At 36.7% G+C, this 21,506-nt stretch overlaps 2 protein-coding genes across 3 annotated transcripts in view; both read right to left on the bottom strand.

Moving 5' to 3' along the window:
- Window positions 1–4,134: 4,134 nt before the first annotated feature.
- LOC104599888 (pre-mRNA-splicing factor ISY1-like protein) lies at window positions 4,135–5,836 on the bottom strand. The gene is made up of 2 exons (XM_010262632.3): window positions 5,680–5,836; window positions 4,135–5,274 (listed from the first exon to the last, which is right to left on the bottom strand). Exon 2 carries the CDS (start codon window positions 5,255–5,257, stop codon window positions 4,370–4,372), a length of 888 nt encoding a protein of 295 aa, XP_010260934.1. The 5' UTR covers window positions 5,258–5,274; window positions 5,680–5,836; the 3' UTR covers window positions 4,135–4,369.
- An 8,139-nt stretch (window positions 5,837–13,975) lies between these two features.
- The window catches only part of LOC104599887 (exocyst complex component SEC5A-like), a 71,740-nt gene continuing 64,209 nt past the window's right edge, over window positions 13,976–21,506 (bottom strand). The window contains exons 19-21 of one of the 2 annotated variants that reach the window (XR_016076027.1): window positions 16,052–16,201; window positions 15,210–15,385; window positions 13,976–14,469 (exon numbers count right to left, since the gene is read on the bottom strand). Coding sequence is in view for 1 of the 2 variants with exons in the window: in XM_010262631.3 (XP_010260933.1) it covers window positions 14,248–14,469; window positions 15,210–15,425; window positions 16,052–16,201 (588 nt within the window). In the remaining variant the exon portion in view is untranslated. Of the gene's footprint in view, window positions 14,470–15,209; window positions 15,426–16,051; window positions 16,202–21,506 lie in introns of both variants that reach the window. The other variant, XM_010262631.3, reaches the window with a different exon arrangement.

The raw sequence follows: 21,506 nt of genomic DNA on the forward strand, positions 1-21,506 counted from the left end.
AACTAATGATCTTACTGTTTCATTTCACATTTTCACTGGAGAGTTGGGGAAGACTTTATTAGAGTTAAGAGATTCAGGTCTCTGTACTGAGCTTGTTTTTATTATTATTTTTAAAGGTAAAGTATTGTTAGTAGACATAAGAAGAACATCAGCACCCCTGTACATAGAGGGGCCGTACAGTGGGGACTATACAGAAGTTTATGCATCAGAAAGTTACTATGGCAAAAACAAAGTACTGTGATAAAAAATGAAGTGTAAGAAGCTCCCTGAATTTCTTGCTTGTTGACAGCCATTAGCATGGCTTTCCTTTTACACAAATGCCTTGTTTTCAAAGATGTCAGCATTTCTCTCAGACCATGTGCACAAAATAACTGCAAAGGATGATATGTCTAAATATAATCTTACCTCTTTTAAGTCCTTGTATATTTCAGCCTTTAAAAAGTCTTATTGTGGCTGGGAAAACAACCATTCCACCCAAATGTATTTAAAGCTATATGCTAAACCGCCTTTATGAAGGAACAATGCAGAAAAAATGATTTTCTTGGTTCAGTTGCAACTTTGGAAAAATGGTGCTAGACAGGGACAATCTGTTAAGAAGAGGAATGGTGCTAGACAGCTACAGCTGTGTCATCTGCATTGATGAACCTGAAACGGTTAACCACCTTTCTCTGCACTGAGCTTCCCCTTCTTTTTTATGGTAATAGCATTGAGCCTTCACAGTAAGTTTCCTTCTCAATTATTGATTTCAATTTTTCATCTGCAATTGAATGTTTGTGAAAAGAACCATCCTACTGAAACAAAAAGAGGTTAAGGAAAGGAAACAGATAAAGATAAATTTCCAGGAAAACTTTCATTTAAAAAATAATTTTCAGTATTGCTAAGCTGATGACAAAAGGAATTCATATTATTAGGAATTAAAAAATGTACCAAACAACTTGGAATGATAAGATAATGGAAAAATAGCCATAACAGGTAATTCCTCACAGTTCAATGCTATAGTGCCTAAACTTGCACTAGAAGCAGCTTAACAGCAGCCACTTCCAAATAGAAAACTGTTATGGGCCCGGGAGTAGGATCTCGTCACGGGTCGGTCCACGGGAAAAACCCCTTATTTTCCCTTGTTCCTCCCTTTTCTTGAGGAACATATCTTGGCACCTTAATGGTGATTTGTTCAAGAGATCACCAACTCTCCTCTTCTCTCTTTCTTGACTGAAATTTTCGATGCCTTTAATCAATATTCTCAGCTCCTTAAATAGGAGATTACAAGAGATAAGAGTCCTACTTTTAAAAACACTCATTGCTAATTAGGAAGACTCCCTACTAGTCTATCCTACTGAACTGATAAAATAAGATAAGATAAGATAAGATAAGACTCCCTTAATCTATCCTACTGAACTGATAAGATAAGATAAGACTCCCTACTAATCCATACTACTGAACTGATAAAATAAGAACACTGAATAGATAAGACTCCTACTAATCCCTACTACTGAAAGCAGATAAGGCAAGAATACTGAATAGATAAGATAGGATGAGAACACTAAATTATGGATGTTGCTGCTGCCGGCGTCCACATCATTACTCCCCTCCTGGACTACGAGCTTGTCCTCAAGCTCGAATTCAGGATAGGTGTCTTGAAACATAGTTAAAGGAATCCCAGATAGGTGGAATGATTTTGCCCTCCTGGATCGGGTTCCAATGAAGAGGGTTCATCCTCAGACAGCTGTAGTGAGATACCAAGATTTGACCATGCGTAGATGCATTCTTTGCCGCAGCCAACTACAGCCTTAAGGTACTTCTGAGATGTCTTGAACTGTAGAGTACAAAGATTGTGAAGGCCAAGCTGGTGCCACTGAACCACATCATCTGGATCCTCTTCTATTGCCTGCTTTAGTGTGTACAAAGCCCGCTCTTCCACTTCCGTCAAATCATTATGTCCAGTTCTAAACGTTGCTGCAATTTCATGTTGAGCCTTGTGAACCATGGCAAGTCCTGCCCATGCTATCCAAAGCTCAATTGTTGCAGAGTCCCCTTCTCTGAGTATTGAAGCCATTTCATTCGCAGACCTTTCTACATCCTTGATACGATGAAGCGCAACAGCATATCGAGTTGACATGCAATTAGGCTCCAGTTTTGCTGCCTTCTCCAGGCACTTTCCAGCACTACTATGATCACCAACCAAATAGTATGCATTAGTAAGATTCACCCAAATATGTGCAGCCCTAGGATCTGATCTGACTGCAGCTAACAAACACTCTTTTGCAACATTTGCAGCCGCAACATGAGGCATACAAGCTCCTTCACCAGCACTTGCCCCAGCACCTGCAACAACTTGAAGATATGCAATCTCAAGATTCTGCAACACCTCGACGACACCGGATTCCTGCTTAATCGGGACATTCTGGGTGTTGCTACCCTGGGCTAGGGCAACGACCAGATGCTCGCCCGACGATTCTGCCACGTCTGATCGGCGGCCAGTTGTGGTTGCAACCCCTCCGGGTTCCTTTCCTTGTTGGAAAAGTACAACTCCATCAAGCGTCTTAATTCTCGGACGTCGTCCTTGATCTCGCGCACCTCCGTGCTATTTTCCACGATCTTGAGCTCCAGTTCATGAACCCTAATCGTCAACTGCTCAAGGTCACCCATGACGCCTTGCTCTGATACCAAGTTGTTATGGGCCCGGGAATATGATCTCATCACGGGTCAGTCCACGGGAAAAACCCCCTGTTTTCCCTTGTTCCTCCCTTTTCTTGAGGAACCTATCTTGGCGCCTTAATGGTGATTTGTTCAAGAGATCACCAACTCTCCTCTGCTCTCTTTCTTGACTGAAATTTTCGATGCCTTTATTCAATATTCTCAACTCCTTAAATAGGAGATTACAAGAGATAAGAGTCCTACTTTTAGGAAGACTCCTTGCTAATTAGGAAGACTCCCTACTAATCTATCCTACTGAGCTGATAAGATAAGATAAGATAAGACTCCCTTAATCCATCCTACTGAACTGATAAGATAAGATAAGACTCCCTACTAATCCATACTACTGAACTGATAAGATAAGAACACTGAATAGATAAGACTCCAACTAATCCCTACTACTGAAAGCAGATAAGGCAAGAATATTGAATAGATAAAATATGATGAGAACACTAAATTGCTGCTGCTGAGAACACTAAATTACTGCTGTTGCTGCTGCACTAAATTACTATTGCTGCTGCCGGCGTCCACATCAAAAACCCTCCCTACACCACCTTTTAACCCAAGTGTAATAGACATGCTTTCTGCTAGTAGCTATGAAACAAAAACCGTGCACATTAAAGTATGTCCTATAGAATGGCACCACAGAAACCAAATTTTCTACTTTAAACACCTTTATGTAATCGAATTCAATTACAATTGTGTTTCTTTCTTTGTAAAATGATGTAAACTTTTCAGAAACAAATATTTGAGCTATTAATTCTGTCCCTTTTACAATAAAAAAAAAAAAAACAAAGAGGCTTGTTCAAGCAGAAAAAAATATAAATATATATAGCCCAAAGGTTTAAGCAGAAAATTTTCCCCTAATTTTATGCCGAAACAAGCATAGCATGAAAAGATAACTTTTCATCAAGCAAGACCCAACAACAAAGGACAAACATATTTGATCCACAAATATGGATGGATGGATCTTTTGACCAATGGGAATGATTTTTATGAACTCTGTGAGTTCCATTATATATGCACCAGGGATTCAATGCAAGGCTTCAGATAGCATGGAAGTAAGTGGTGGGCAGTTCTTCAAGTTATTGAGTTGGCTAGGGAGAAGATTATGAAGGAAGTTCTTCTATTTTCTGCTGCAGCATCCATTATAGAAAGTTTAATTGGAGCTAAAGCAAATAGGATGGTCTCAGAAAGTTCTATATGATAATGTTTTCAATTGTTAGACAAAAAAAAAGATTATGTTTTCAATCTGTTTAACTATTTCGATAAGTTTTCTGTGATGTAGGTGAACAAATCAAGAAATAATACTGCTCATAATCTAGCATACAGAGCTTGTAAGTATGCTAGGGATATATTTTTTGATTCAGAAGGTGTACATGTAAATACTTTTCTGAAGTAATGAATTAGTAGTTGTTCTTTTGACAAAAGGAAAAAAAGTTAAGTTTTCATCCTGGAAGGAAAAATACAACTCAAAATTTTCAACCAGAAAAACAAATGGTTCATTTTACACTACAACCTAAATGAAAAGATAATGAACAAGTAATATTAAGGTTACGAGTAATAAAACATTTCTTGCTTCCTTAGAGTTTCATACAAATTTAAAGAGAGATTGGCATCCAGTAGAATAACATGATATCCTCAAACCACAGTGGATGCAAAATTGTTGGAACAGCTAATGCTGAACATTAAGCATGGCCTTTGCTTCAATTTGTTCTTCCAAGAGATTGTCACTCGTGTATTTACTCAACAATTCCATCTTCTTCTTCTCGACAACCATCCTTTCAATCTCTTTTTCATCTGGAAGAGGCACATGAACGACAAACTCCTGCTCTTTCTCGCTCTCTTTCTCCTTTGCCCTTCTTTCCTCCTCCACAATATCCTCTTCTTCCTCAAATAGTACTGTAGCAGCACTTGCAACTTCCCCGCTCTTGACAGCCATCTTTGCCTCCTGCTTAATCTTTTCCATTAGCAACCATTCATTAAGTGCAGCCTCTCTCACCTTCTTTTCTGCAGGAGCCTCAGCCTTTTCAAGAACCCCATCCTCATCATCCCGGTAACCATAATAGCTGGCGTCTATCCTTTTGAAGATTTCATACCTAGACCTCCTCTTCTTCAGCTCAGGTGGTTTCTCAAACAGTTCTCTAACACCAGGCAATTTCTTGGCCGCACCAAAATATCGATACCCAGGACCTCTGCCACCAGGATTGGGAACATCAACAATATTTCCTTCCAAATCAGTCATCTTAGCAGCATGTTTGGTGTAATTCGGGCCACCTAACTCTACAATTCTGCGTTCCCAATGCCATTTCTCCCTAATGAGTTTGTTTATTTCATCGTTCAGGTCACGAAGCCGGTGCTCACCCAGGCCCTCATTTTGGATATCAGCAACCTTCCGACCAATCTCTCGCATTATCTGTTGTCTCCATTTGTCAGCTTCAGCCAGATCACGGCATTCGGAAGCTAGAAACGGTCGGCGTTCTTTAGGTTTCTTTTTCTCTTCATTCTTCAACGTGATAAATCTGTTTAGCATAGACTGAGCTTTCTCCTCGTTTCGAGCCATCTTTCAATATTTCAGCCCTAGTAGTACAAACAACCGAGATTTTAGCAAGAAAAAATCTGCAGAATAAAGTCTTGAAAACCTAATTTTGTTCAAAGCTATAGTGGAATATCTAATTTAGCCTCTTGAGCCTAAACTTTAAATAAATGCCTGCAGAATTAATCTGAAGATGCATTTTTTTCTCTGCAAATCAATAACAATTCAAGCTCGTGCCAAAACATTGAAGCAAGAAAAGGAGAACAAATCCGCAGAGGTGGGAATAAAAAGGCTTTTGATCTAATTTGGTACTGGAGGTTTCACAAGTTTGGTTATGTAACAGACAAAAAAAAACCCTAGTAATGAATCAAGCAAAATCTGAAGTTCCGTTTTTAGGAAGCGAAAAACCAAAGCAAAAAAGAATGATTGGACAGAAATTCGAGACTCACCTTCGAACAGTAGCCGCTAAAGCAGTTATTCACTCGCCGATTAGAGAGAGAGAGACAGAGTGCGCGAGAGCAAGCGAACGAGAGAGAGAGAGGGAGAGGAGAGGGAGGGGGACGCAAACGCGCGCTTTGGTGTGTGCTTTCGTTTTTCCACTTTCCTGTAAAAATGGAGCGGACAACTGGGCAATTTCCAAACAGTGTTTCCAACATCGCAGACTCAATTGAAGCCAACGGGTCGGGTCCAACAAAAATAATAGCCGACCCGATAAGAAATATTAAGGACCCGAAATTGAATAAATCTCCAACCGGGTCTGTAGTTTAGTTCTTTTTTTCATTGGGTGGAGATGGAAAAGGAAAGAAATTAAGATTGGCTTTGTATTGGATTTGAACCTAAAAACTTGGGTCTCAAACTCTCCCCTTAGCTTGATTGGGCTTGGGTTGAGCCCTCGGGTATTGTAAACCTAAATCGGATTAGATTTGATTTAGGGTAAATAATAGATAGGTACCCTGTACTTAAGGGTAGTGACAGAAGGGTATTTTGAATTTTTCAATTGCAATATTTGAGCACCTCGAACTCTTAAAAATGGATACTTGGGTCCAACCGTTAGTATTCTGTCAATTAAATATTACATAATATCCTTCCATCAATTAAACTTATATAGTCTAATTAATTATCACATAAGTTATTAAGTTAGTTAAGGGATCAACCACTTTTGGTTAATGTATAAATTAAGTTTTTGATCATTTTTAATTATTTGATTTTTATAATTTAAGATAAAAAAGGGTAGTTTTGACATTATATAATGTTTAATTGATAAAATACTAATAGATGGACTCAAATGCCTACTTTTGAGAGTTCAAGATCCTGAAGTATTGCAATTGAAAGTTCAAAGTACCATCTGTCACTACCCCAAAATACAGAATACCTATTTATAATTTATAATAAATTGATAGCCAATAGTCGTCCAAACTTTTTCAAATGCACCTTAAAACCTTAACTTTTTCATGGTTTTTGTTTTAAACGATTTTCATGGCAGAAGAGAATTATAAGATGGACCTAACAACGATAAATTAAATTCATTGATCTAACAATAATTTGTGTAAAAATGATTCTTTTTTATTTTTTTGAAAATCCAAAAACCAGAAAATAATTTACTTTATATAAACTTAATTATTTTCATGGTAAGGAAAAGCTATAAGATTGATAGATCCATTAACCTAACAACAATTTAATGTGTCTTGCAATCAAGTTTTAGTAGATTGGGAGCTCAATTGTTTTTATTTACTATTAGTAGAATTGTTTATGATATTTATACATTTTAGACTCTTGATATTGAGTGCAATGTATCTCCTCATATAAATTATTAAAATATATATTTCTTATGTGTTTATATGGTTTTTCAAAAAATTTTCAACATTAGATGTAGTGCAATTGATATATTCTTGAGATCAGCTTCTCTGATGTATTCATATTGTTGGCCTAATTGGGGCTAGCATCATCCTTATGGTTCATGGGGCTTAACATCCTCAATCCTCAATAAGAAAATAAAGTTGTGCTCTCATCATTAGCTTAAACTTATCCTAAACTTGGTATTGAAACTAGGTCATGCGTTTGAGTCCCCGAGTTACGGGGAGAGGGGTGGAAGAGATTGGGGCCTGGCTGAGGCCAGCATTGCCCTGAGGACTCAGTCATAGGACTTAATAGAGTTCAAATCAGCCCCCCACAAAACTGTTCCCACATTACATCCCCACTATGTATTGGGAACATCTCCCGATGATAACATCATCATTACTGATATTATCATCGGGAGATGTTCCTAATACACGGCAGGGATGTGGTGTGGGACGTTATGAGGAACTGATTCGGTCTATACTTAACATTCCCACCCGCGATAAGAAAATAAAATTGCACCTTTATCATCAATTTAAGCTTTCAGTATAATAGTAAGCACTTGATCCTAAACATATCTATCCATTGTATATATCAATGTACCTCTAAAACATATCATAAAACATATAAACATGTACACACATATTTTATGCATGTGTTATGGACAGCCCGGGCCCATAACAGCATGCATCTATTTTGCAAAATAATATACACTATATGATACATGTATGCGAGATCTTCTTTTTATTTTGCATAGTTGGACAGTAGGACTGTAGAACCCAACGATAGGTAAATATGAGCAAGAAAATCTTCAAAGTTCAAACTTTACCAACCCACCTGAGTCTGCCAATGCTGTTGCCCAACCGAGTTGTGATACATTTGGCTTAGATTGAATATCCCCATATTCATGAACCTAAATTTTGGGGTGGGTACCGGGGGATGCTCGCCAATGTGAATGTTTTGCTTTCTAAAACAAAAATAACTGCCACATCAGCAAAAAAAAGTAATGTTTTTGCTGATATGGCAGTTGTTTCTGGTTTAAGAAACAAAATCATATACATTGGCCAACACCTTCCATATTCTGCAAACCAATTTCATTCCTTATTCATCAGAGTCCAGAATAGGCCTAAGAAATACAAATGGAATTACAGGAGAGCGCATACCTAGCCAATTTATAAACATCTCAGTTGTAGATTCTCGGGGTATAGGTAACTGAATAGCCTTGAAGGTGTGAGAGAACAATTCAAATCTCCTGCCCAGAAGAATCCTACCCACATGACACTTACAGCTGTATATTAGAAATATTTCTACCCATGAATGGTACCATGCAAACATGGGAGATATTCTCAATGTACAAAACCGAGGCATGGGTAGGGTTCTTGTGGGTAAGAGAGAGAAGGCTGTTGCTACTCATAATATGAATCTAAACAGTCCAAAGAGGTTAAGAATGATCCTCCAATAAGAGCTTAATCAAGGATTCAACGTCACCTTCTTCAGTAATGGCTAAGGAAATTCCAAGGGAGATTCCAAACTGGTTCATTTTGATATGGTTTAGTGAAGAAATTCCAAGGTTAAGAATGATCACGGCTTCAGTGATCAGTGCTGCCGGTTTAGCTTCAGTGAGACTCACTTTAGTAAAAAGGAGAATTTGTTCATTTTGATATGGTTTTAGAAAACTGACTTCCCCAACTGCCTTATGTTATTAAATAAAATAATAATAACAAAAAAAAAAAAATTTGGCCCCCACGACCCTTGAACTTTGCCAAAAAATTACTTTAAATCCTAAAAAATTAAAAGGGTCATTTTTTCCTTCAAGTGAATAGAATCACTTTAGACAACGTTAGTTGTCGATGACGGATCCATTAGGTAATGAATAAAATAATAAAAACATAGCACTACTCCAATTTGAAAAGGCCACTAAGCCACTTTAGATGTTAAAAAATCTATTAGTTAAAATAAATTTTATTAACCTTGATGTAAATTACTTCAAGGATTTTATCAAATTAAAATCATTAAATTAACAATGATTACGAGTAAATTACTGTTTAAACACTACTTAATTAGCTTAGCTAATAGTAAACTAAAAATCACTTAATTTACTTAATTAACTTAGTCAATTTAGTAACTCAATTTGCTTAATTTCATCAATTTATTTAATTACTTTATGTATTTAGTTTAGTTAGCTTAATTTCTTTAATTGTTCTATTTTCTTAGCTTAATTTATTTAATTTACTTAATCAATTAGTTAATTCACTTAATTACATGGTTTTAAAATCATCATTCACTTGGGTAGTCAAACCATTTTATCTTGGCTTAGAATTTTAAAAAAATGTTGACTTCGTCAACAAATAGCTAACCCGTACGATTGAATTGCTAAGCACTCATTGAATGGTTTTTGGGGATTTTTTTTTTCAAAACATCACAAGCTGGTCCATTTGAACCAAACGGTTGAACTATTGAACAAGGTTCAAAATATAGATATCGACCTGATACGTATCGTGTTGGGGGCTTCCCGATAGAGGTGTAAATTGGGTCGTGCCGAACTGGCATGGCACGGCCCGCATGCAGTTCGTGCAAAGTGCGGGCCGGACTGGGCCGTGCTTCCCTCTCTTGAGATACTTCGGGGGGTTGGCCCGAGCCCCATGTCAGGTTGTGCCATGGGCTTGGGCTGAACCAGGCAAAACTGTTTTTTTTTTTTGCATTATGTTTTTTTTATTTTTTTTACTAAAATACTTCACTTTCCTTAATTCAATAATTCCTTTGAGCTTTGGGAACAAATTGGAAAAAATAGGAATTTTATTTCTTGAATTTGAACAATACAATGGTTAATAGACAATGGATGAATGAAATATAGAAAATGGAATAAAATAAAAAAATATATAACACAATTATAAATTGAAAATAAAAAAAATTACATTGTTGAAAAAATAAGAACTAATATAAATAAAATTGAAAAAATAACAATAATTTTAAAAATTGAAAAAAAATTACAATAATTGAAATAATTTAATATTGAGTATACAAAAGAATAAAAAATATTGACTTCATCATTTTTCTTCAACTTCCAACTCCACCTGTATCTTCATCTAATTATCTCCTTGATTGTCATCATCTGCTTCAGGTGAAACATCTGGTGTAATGTCATGCTCTCCTTTGTTTTGTAATTTATTTTCAGCATCCAACCAATCTTCAAGGTAGATGCACATCTCTAGACTTTCATCATTCATACAGTTTCTCTTGGTGTCCAACACCTTAGTACCTACACTAAAACAAGACTCCGATGGAACTGTAGACACCGAAGGGGTTAGTATATCACGTGCCATGGCAGCAAAGACTGGATATTTTTTTAATGTCTTTTCCACTAGGCTAAAATATCAAAATTATTATCCCATCCCTCGTTATCGGAGGAATCAATTAAAATAGAAACACTTGCTCGTAAATTAAAATTAAGTTCAGTAAATGAACTTTTTGATGAACTGGTAGTACATTTCTGCCTCTTATGTAGTAGAGACCGAATTTTGTCTCAATTATTGGAAATGGAACTAGTTGTTTGAGAAGTGGAACTTTACAAGATTTCTTATGCCCACCCACTTGATATTCATATAAACTATATACATTTCAAATAATAAATTATTTTTTTCTATTTTATTTCCAACTTCAATATTTGTGTTTTCACAATATGATTCAAGTAAAATTTCTAAACCATCTTTCCTAATCCTAGGATCTAATATTACAACTAAGCAATAAAGGAGAGAAATTTTCTCTCAATATTTTTTAAATTTACTTTCCATTATTTCAATAATACTTTGACATTGTGGATTTTTCCTATATTTTGCAAAACATTCACTAATTATGAATAATTGATTAACTAAAAGACAAATAGTTGAGTAATAAACACTTGAAAATTCATTAGTTGCATCATAAAAAAATTGTAAAGAATCTTTTATACAAATTGTCATTTTTCAATCTTCCTCAAGTATAAGATCGCATGACATTTTTGCATTATAAAAATCACTAAGAATTTGTTTGTAAGCAATACAACTTTCTAACATAAAATAGGTAGAATTCCATTTATGTTGAACATCTAATACAAAATGTTTATACTTTAAACCATAATTTTGACATAAATATTTAAATTCTTGTTTTCTTGCTCCAAAACTTTTAATATATATTATACAATTTCTAATTTTAGAAATATGATGAGAAATAATATTTAAGGCATCTTGAATACATAAATTTAAAATGTGACATGTACATCTAATATGAAATAATTTACCATCTAAAAATGGTTTTAATTTAGATTTTAAAATATTTATCGTTGAATCATTATTACTAGCACTATCAAAACTAATAGAAAAAAGTTTATTTTCAATTCCATAAATATGTAAAGTATTTAAAATATTTACAACAATAATTAGGCTAGTATGTGGCCATTCAAGCCCAATAAAACTTAAAATTCTTTTATGTAAAAGTCATTTTTCATTAATAAAATGACTGATAACACAAATATAACTTATGTTAAATCTAGATGTCCAAATATTAGAAGTAATTGCAATTTTAAAATTAAGATTTGATAACATAGAAATTAAATTTTGTTTATATGAATAAAATTTTTTTAAAGCATCTGTTCTAATAGTATTTCTAGAAAATTTTTTAAATTATAGATTTACTAATCTATGTAAAAATATTTCAAGTTTAGTATCTTCAGCTAATAAAAATGTTTAGCATGCACAATATATTTTATTAATTCTTGTTTCATTTTTTCTTGGGAATATTTAAAACTACCAAAAGTCCCACTTCCTATTTGTGTTTATGATGTTTTTTTCCCTTCTTCTTCTTTCATCAAAATGGCGTTTCAAATGTTTGCCAAAGTGGTCAGTACCACCACTACTATTATAGCTAAAGTCACTCCTACATTTTTGACAAACGGCTCTCTTTCCCTTTCCTTCAACCTCCTCTATTTTAAATATTGTCTAAACCGGGCTAATCAACCTAATGTTCTCCATTTTCTTTCCCCTACCTCTAGTAGCAATACTAGGGCGGGAACATCAGCAATATCAGCAGCAACATCCATATTGGCACTAACACTATCATATTGCGACTGAACATCGACATTGTCGACATTAACTACATTGGGGAATTGGTGTCAAAAGCGAGAGGAGTCGTCAACCATTTTTTTAATTATAAAAAATTAATTTAATTGCACTAACCCAGATTGCTAGTTCGAAAATTCAACTTGATTTGAACGGTTGAAACCTCCAAGTCTCCCAAATTGCTAACTTGAGATACCCGAGCAACCCTTCTACTGTTGAAACTTGAATCAAGTTGAGAATTGGAGAGTAGAGAGAGTATGAGAGTATATGTGAGAGTATGATGCATGAGAAGAGATTGAGATTTGAGAGAGTACAAGAGACTAAGAGAGTATGAGAATTGGTGTGATGAGAATGGTAGAGGATAAGGCTATTTATAGGAATTGAAAATAATGTAATTCCCCAAAATACCTTAAAAACTAGTTGTTTTTTCGATGTTGAGAGAAGTATTTTGATCATTATAAAGTCATTTATCGCTTTACCTAAATGCCCCCTAAACTAGTTTTTATATAGTTATTGGGGGGCATTATTGTCATTTTATTTCACTCAAAGCCAAAATACATAAATACCCCCCTATATAGCTGTGAGGGCGGGGGAGGGTCTCCAACGACTAGTTCTTCGGATGGCCGAGCACGGCCAACTACAGGCCTACATGTCGGGTCGGGCTAGCTTGGCCCGATTTACACCTCTACTTCCCGATATGCATAGGGGGTGTTTCAAGGTCTCGATTGGTTCAGGGGGTGAGCGAACCTTAAACCGACCCCTCCGAACCATATTTGAAAAAAAAAACTAAAAAAATAAAAAAAAATAGGTACCTATACACACTGATAAGACTCTACCGACATATCAGGTGTATCAATACTTTGAACGTTGCCATTGACCTAAAAATCGATGGCCAAAGCAATTTTGCTTTTGGGTTAGTTTTTAAAAACATGCTTAATTAGCTTAATTTACTTATTTAGAACAATTAACTTTGTTTATTTACTTTATTTAATTATCTTAATTGGTATAATTTATTCAGTTTACTTAATCAATTTTACACCACCATAGACCTTAAAGTGATTTACTTAATTAGCATTATTAAAATGGCCTTTTCAAACTTTAGGGTCTAAAGTTTTTCAAACTTAAGGATTGCCACAAGAGCATGCTTTTATTATTTTATTCATTGTCTAATTAATCCATCAATGACTAATGCCTTAAGATGGCTTTTCCACCATAGCCTGAGGGCAAAAATGACCCTTCTTAATTCTTTAGGGTCTGAAGTGGCTTTTTTTGGGCAAAATCCAGGGGCTATCAAAGAAAAATATCCGAAAAATAGGGGAGAAACAATTGAATCGACTATGGCCTAAGGATTTGCTTGTTCGAACCAATAATCTTGAAACTTGTGGAACGGTTAGAAATTTGTTTGTTCCAATCTTAGAAGCTTGAAAGTTGGAGGGGAGGAAAACAGTTAAGGCCATGATGGTCTAGGACATTTTACAGGAGAAGTTTCTCTCAGAAATGGATTAAACGGAAATAGCCAAATAGGTGGCTTCCGCTTTTGCAAAACTTTGATAGAGAAATTATTATGGATGACACAGATTATAGGAGGGCTGGATTTCCCTGAAAAAGCTATTTGGCAATGTTGGACCGCCATGGACCCACGCATAGGGGACACTATTTTCTTTTCTTTAATATTCATATTGATTATTAGCTTCTGAGTTCTGAAGAGTACTTTTTCTTTACTAGATACTAAGCTGTGATGTTCCCATCCCTGTTCCACACAGAAAACTGCAATAGGAGTGTAAATTTCTTTTTGTTCAACCTGTAGACCTTGTAGTATATGAATCTTTTCGACTTTATTCAAAAAATTGTCATGATTATTTCCTTTTGATATAACAGTACAATCACTAGATAACCACTAGCTTTGATATTGGAAGATGGATCCCCAAAACTATGCTCTTCTATCCATTTGATATCACAGGCCAATTGCAAACCAACGCAGAGAAAGAATACAAAGATGACAAAAAAAATAACAAAATTAACAATGATTACAACACACAAATTACATTAAAAAACATGAGAAACAGAACAAAAACGTAATTTACCAGGTCATCTACGCCTATGGCGTGAGAAACTTGGGGATCCAACAGATTGTCTTCCTCTGTAGTTTCTGCTGGGAGAATCCACTGGTCCTCTAGGTGAGGCATAAGCAATTTTGGCAGGTTCTGGAACCGAGTCCAATGGAATTGAATCCACAAAACATGCTGTGTTGATGCGAGTCCTCTCTAGCTCCGCTTGAAGAAATTCAGAGCTAGACTGCTGTGCAAGAGCCTACGGAACAAAAAACGGAATCACTTTAATACAACGCACTGAAAAAGAACATAACATATTCATGCTACTTGGTCCATATACTTTGGAAAACGTCGAAGGGGGATCCGCCAGTGACGGGTCACACCAAGAAGACCCCCTATGAGAATTCACAGGGCGCCCCATAGCATATCCCAACCGTGAATTGGAAACATCTCCCAATGTTGCCAGTGGGAGATGTTCCCAATGCACGCTGAGAAGTGCATTTGGGGCGTTTGTGGGGCGCAGATGTGATCTCCCCCTATGACAAGAGTTAATCAATCAAATGGGTTCGGATTTCCTCACAGCACGTTGCAGCCGCACACTGGGAACGCCTCCATATTTTTATGTTTCATGGGGAGATGTTCCCAATGCACAGCTGGAAGGGATATGAGATAGGTGTAAGGACCATTTTGTTAGGAGGAAATCTGGATTCCAATTAAATATCCTAATCCTAACCATTTACAAGTTACGATAACCCAACAAAAGCAGTCTATAAAGCAAAACAGAGAAAGAGAACTCTTAAGATTGGACCAATTGAGGATTATAAGCTTTTGAAGATGCAACCCTCTAAATGGTGGATGTACTAAGTTTCCCATGTACGCGTTGCATGTGTTACACCTAAAAGATAACAAGGGACTGTTTCCAATCCATCTATGTTGATGTGAGCATTCACCAACGTTTAAAGCATCCACAATAAGGGAATACATGAGGTAACTCCTTACAATTAGGTCATCTGGAGATACAGACATTCCTTGCTGTCGATCATCTACAAGTGCTTCCTCACTCCCACGAGTTGGCCGACGGTGATGTCCTGGAACCTCAGTTGATTCGGTCCCACTTTCAGAGGCCTTCTCCAGTAACACCCCTTGTAAAGATTTCAGAGATTCACGTGCATCGGCTGTGAAATATGGATTCAATATGGTCTCGAAATACTCAAGCTGCAGAACATATGTACGTGCATAATTAAGTGTCAAGGCAAATAGACAGGCCTAACAAATAGTCATAATCTATTGGACAGATGTACACAGCCTTATGCCTGCACATACTGAGAGGCTGTTTCCAAGATTTGAACCTTGGTTGCCCAGGTCACAATGGAGCAACCCAACCATTGCGCCAAGGCCCACCTTCAATCTACAACCTCAATTATTTCCAAAAAATTCAAACTAAAAGGAAAATTCTGATGGATCATATGATTGTTTGCTTTTTTTTTGTCTTTTGTCAAAAGTGTAATATCAAAATCTTGTCAATGTCATGATGTTTCAAATAATTAAAAAATATTTCTTTGCTGGTTGTGAGAGTAAGAGAAAGAGATCATTTGTTACTTTTGTGATTCCAAATAATGTTGCACGCTTTTAGATAACCAAATGTATAAATGCCAGACATTGGAGACTGTTACTTTTGTGACTCCAAAAAATGTTGCATTTTTTTTGTCACAGAGGAATTAGGGGTGGGGAAGAACAGGGTGCACGTGAACAATGTTGCATGTTAAGTTTTAGAGCATTCAGCAGTTCCACTAAAGTGTTTTCCCAGGAAAATGAACAATTCAATTCTTAGGACTGCTCACCTCAAGCATAAGCTGACAGAAACCATTTGCATCCAATAACTTCAGATCTTTCGTATCATTCTCATGGAAAAGGTTGAGAAAAGTATCTACCAGACCTTCTATAAGAATGCCTAGTGTCTTGTCCAGCAAGGGCTTAGCACCAGCAAAAACCTGCAGCATGTAATAATTTTATGCCATAACTGCAATTTTCAAGGCAACATTGGCAAACTGATTTACTATCCTTGTCCGAGTCCCTAGATTCTTGCATTATCCAGACATTAAAGATATCAACAACAAATATGATAATTAGAAGCATGAAGACTAGATATTTTGAAACATAAGAGACCAGAAAATTGTTTCACCTAAAGGAAATAGGGGCCATGACTTAGTGCAATGCTAAAATCTTGAGATGAGAAGCATGAGAATGGACATTTGATTCTGAGAGAGGCAACTTTGTTCGAGAAAATGCCATAGGTTGGGTCTTTTTCCGATCTACCCAAGAACAGAAAGTGAGGACAATAGAATACTATAGGCAACAAGACATAGTAAAGAACTATTGGGGAGTTTGGGATGAAAGAAACAAACGTCTCTTTGACAACAAATTCAGGCCCCTGGAGGAGTTGATTTCAGACATTACTTACCTTTACCTCTGGATGATGAACTCAGATCTGTTCAAAGGACTCCCAGTCAATGATCTCAATAGAGATGCTTACCCCTTTCTGTTTCTCCCTCACCTCCATCAAACATCCTTGAGACATCCCAACCCCATCAGTGAAGGAGTGATGACCCTAAACTTCAATGGAAATGCCTTAGGTAACCCTGGCTTAGCTGGTATTGGAGGCATAGTAAGGGATGAAAGGGGCAACATTTGTTGGAGCTTCAGCGGTCCAATTGATTTGGCTGATTCCACAAAGGCTGAAGTGATGGCTGCTCTCACAGGAATCAGAATAATAAAAAATTTGGGAATCCAGAATTTAATCACTGCAGGTGATTCGGAAAATACTATAAAATGGTTAAGAGACAAAGAGGGGGGACCTTGGAGATTGAGTCACTATTTGGCAGAGGCTAGGGACTCTTTGGACTGTTTAAATGTAAAAATAGTTTGGATTCCTAGGGAACACAATCATACAGCAGATGGCTTAGCCAAATGTGGTGTGCATTTGAAGCATTTGTATAACAACAAGCTTCCTCCTTTGTAATTTGTAGGGGTTCTTCCCCTGCTCTGTACATCTTCTCATGTGCCTCTTCTTCCTTTAATGAATCCTGGTTAAATTTTCTCAAAAAAATAAAAAAGTCAAGATGATATTGGTAGGCAGATTTACCATAGCAGGGATAAGAGAAACTGGTGGAAAGTGGGCACTTTTTCCAGAAGCCCCAAATCTTCTCCAAACTGAACCCCCCCCCCCAACACACACACAGATACGTAGTGCCAAAATACTCCTAGGAATGCCTGAGAACCAATACAGAAGTACAGGAAGAAGTCATCAATGGTTTTCTTGATTTTTAGAATCAAGAACTCTTGAAAACCTAACCTTAAATTAGATTTCCCAAAATCCTTAAAGACAATTCAAGTATAAGTTATCAGTTTCTTCAAAATGCCATGTAGCTTGCTGATCCTAAGTATGCATGAGTTTCACTAGTTGAACATCGCCAGGACCTTGATGCTAATACCTGTTTAATTTCTAATCACTTATGTGTAGAATTATTACTGAGAAAGTGCAGAAAATGAGAATAGAAGAAAAAAACAAGGGCAAGTTTCTTAAACTACCCCTACTGTTTAGCAAATTTACTAACTCTACCCTTACACTGTGTTTGATTTGAAGGAAAAAGTAGGGAAAGGAAAGGAAAGGTAGAAAAACCTTTACAAACCTTGTATGGCTTTCCCTACCTTTCCCTACGTTTTCCTTCAAACCAAACATAGCCTTACTGCTTAACTATTGTCTTAAACTACCCCTATTGTTTCTGACAATTGCTATTGTTGCTAAATCATAACGGAAAAGAATCCCGTGAGTCAGCCGGTAATGATGCAAGTGACAGTATTCCGGTTGTCCTCTACCATGTCTTCTGACCCATGTATCCTGCTGCATCCTGCATGCGCTTCTTCACATAATCCAAATTCTCAGTCATTGTCCCTCCCGTCCCATACAAGTAATTCAGCAACCAAGACATAGACAATAACGCTGCCAGCCTCAAGGCACCCGCCGCGAGGAACCACATCACTGCTAAACCGATGGTGATAGTTGCAGGGACCAACACCAGGCTGAAAATTACGAAGAGTGGTGTCACCACCACAAGACCAATGATCGTGCCGGTTAGGGTTAGTCCTGCAGGGGTGAGTAGGAAACCACCAATGGGTAATAGTGTGGCCATGGCTAGGACTTGGGAGTTTGAGGATCTTCTATCAGGAGAAGGCCCTTGATGGTCTTAACTGGATATTGGGAATTGAGTAGGAGTTGCGCCATTGATACTGATTAATGGTTTTGTGAACCAGAAGATCAGAGATTGGGTTACAAGGTAAGTTTTGGGGAAGTTGGGTTTTCTTGCAGAAAGAGAAAGACAACAACCCGGATGGCAACCTTGATACTATATCTCTCACCGACGAGGTCCCACCAGAAGATCTGTGAGAGACTGGTCATCATGTCCTCGAGCTCCTCGTCTTTCATGTCTGAAGAGGTTTTCTTCAGATTCCAGGTGTTTTCTTGACAAAATTGGAAGAGGAACATTGCAACAGTTCTTCGGCTCAACTGCGCACAGTGAAAGACGAGGAGTGGAATGGTTGTGCTGCCGACTTCCATTGGGGAGTGGTTCGCTGCAGCTGCCGCCGGGAGAGGGACTGAAGAAGAATAGAGAGGGAGAGGGATGAAGGGTAACATTGGATTTTAAAAAATTTATACGTCATGTGTGTACGGATTTTGACGGAACATTAATGGATGCTAACGGCAGGATAGAGCTAGTCAATTGTCATAAACAGTAGGGGTGCTGCAAGACAATAATTAAACAGTAAGGGTACAGTTAGTCAATTAGCTAAACAGTAGGGGTAGTTTAAGAAATGTGCCCAAAAAACAATAAGAAAGGAACATTTGTAAGAGGACCAAAAAAGTATGGAGTATATGCATCAAGAGATTTGAACATTATAGAACTGAAGACTTTAATGTATGGCAGCAGGTCCCTCAACATTACAAAACTCCACATTAAAGGTGATTCAAGGACTGTCATAAGATGGTTACAATCTAACAGGCTCAGTTCATGGTGTTTCAGACAAGTGGTGAGGGAACTCAGGCAGCTTTCAAAGAGATTTGAAAACAAGATTCACCTGGATTCAGAGATCAGCAAATGGGCAAGCTGTTTCCCTAGCCAGACAGGGCATAAATAAGGAGATACTGCTGGTAGTGGGCTACTCATCTGTTGTACATATCTTTCTTCATTTTAATAAAATGGTTCTGTTATCTATTAAAAAAGCATGAAGTGTGTGCCTCTATAACATTTATAATATCAACCTCTAATTAACCATTACTACTACTCAAAATACTGCACATAAAGAAAAACTTATCCTTCAACAGTATCTTATCATGTGTATGAACCTGGCTGAGTATGTTATCCGTATAATGTGTACTTGTTTACTGGGTGTTGTGCATGACCGTTGCTTTTACCACCACTAGGTCTACCTCTATATTCGGTCATATCTCGTATAAATGGATCAGCCCTGGCTCAGTACCAGGCATAACTATAGTTGCATCCTACCGGTCATGGCACGGTCTTACTGATCCAGCCATGCCAAAGAAGTGTCCCGGATAAAACCCACCAAATAATTGTTTAACCTCTTCAAATTCCAAGTAATGCATAATATATTTGTTAGCTAGCTGATGAACCTGAATTAAATATAGTCCAGAGCAAATACAAAGCAAGAATTATTAATTACCCACAAAAAATTACGACTTTCAAACTACAAAACACATTTAGACTTATTCAGTAAATATAAGAAATAATTATCATGAACAACCCCAAAAAAAAGATCTTTGCTACCTTCATATTGAGAATTCTTAGAATATCTCTCCAAATTTATCAAGTTATGAACATTTTTTTTTATGAATAAGATGATAATTTATTAAACTTTAAGATAAAATTTTACAAGCATCCCTTAGAGAGGCACGGGATGATACCTCTCTATAAACAGAAAAAAAAAAGTTAGAAAGGAGCCCAAAACAACAAATCCCTATTCACCCCTTGCTTAGCCAACATCTGCCATCCCATTTTCAGATCTCCTTACCCATTGTATTCTGAGATTCATGTTCCTAGTAAGCCACTTAAACTTCTCTGTTTCATTGTTGTAGCACCAGATTATAGAGCCCGGGTCCTTTAGCCACCTCACCACCACTTTTGAATCACCCTTCTATCACCACATTTGCTAAATGTAATTCATTGGCAATCTGCACCCCTTGTATTGCTGCGAGCAACTCTGCTTTGAGAAAATTACCCAAACCCACAGGGCCAGAGAATAAAGCTACAAGTTTACCTTCTGAATCTCTCAATACCCCTCCTATACCTGAGGGGCCTGGATTACCATGACTGCTCTCATCAAAATTCAGTTTCACAAAGCTACAAGTTATGAACAACATTTGTACTGAATATGTGAATGATATGATTTTGCACAATACGCACTAAGCATTATAGGCTCATTTGCTTTTGCAAAAAATGAAGTGTTTTTTAAGCCTAGAAATGATGTGTATTAGAGTCAGCTGTCAAAGGGTAGTTTGGTCATTTTGTCTCACTTTAATTGAGTAGTGTTATGTCTTTTATGCTTCACTTTAAGTGTTCTGTCCCATCCTTAATTAGGAGCATAACTGTCATTGTAACTTACATTAGAAACATATAAATATAACCTGGCCGATTAGAGAGAGTAGTTTTGAATCCTCTCTAGATCAAACCAAGGGTTTTCTCTCTTAACTCTTCTTTCCTTCTCTTGCTCCTATTCTTTTTCTTTCTCATTCTAAGACTGAAACCAGTGCAGATCGAATCAATAACAATGTGGTATAGGATGCACATATATATATATATATATATATATATATATATATATATATATATATATATATATATATATATATATTCAAACATCATATTGCAGTCATTCAGAAGACTTGTGCCTAAGAGCCTAAAAATACCACCTAAAAACCAAATGTGAGCACCATTATTCAGAATATCTGGGCAATACTTGCCCAGAATGCTTGGAATGCATTTTTGACAATAATAGTTATAACCAGTCTAACCCAGAATTTGGGCAAGATCTGACTAAGCTTCCATACCATACATGGAAATTTTATGAATATGGTTTTACAGCTTGTAATATAATCAATAAAATGACCAATTTTATGATTCCAAAAAGCAGTCTTGAACCATCTCTTAGACAAGAATAAATATTTGCTATTGCATAGGCACTAAAATGAAAATCCATTAACTAGCAGCTTTCAGACATCAT

The sequence above is a fragment of the Nelumbo nucifera genome, chromosome 5 (genome assembly GCF_055504915.1).
Source record: "Nelumbo nucifera cultivar China Antique chromosome 5, China Antique-T2T, whole genome shotgun sequence".
NCBI lineage: Eukaryota > Viridiplantae > Streptophyta > Magnoliopsida > Proteales > Nelumbonaceae > Nelumbo > Nelumbo nucifera.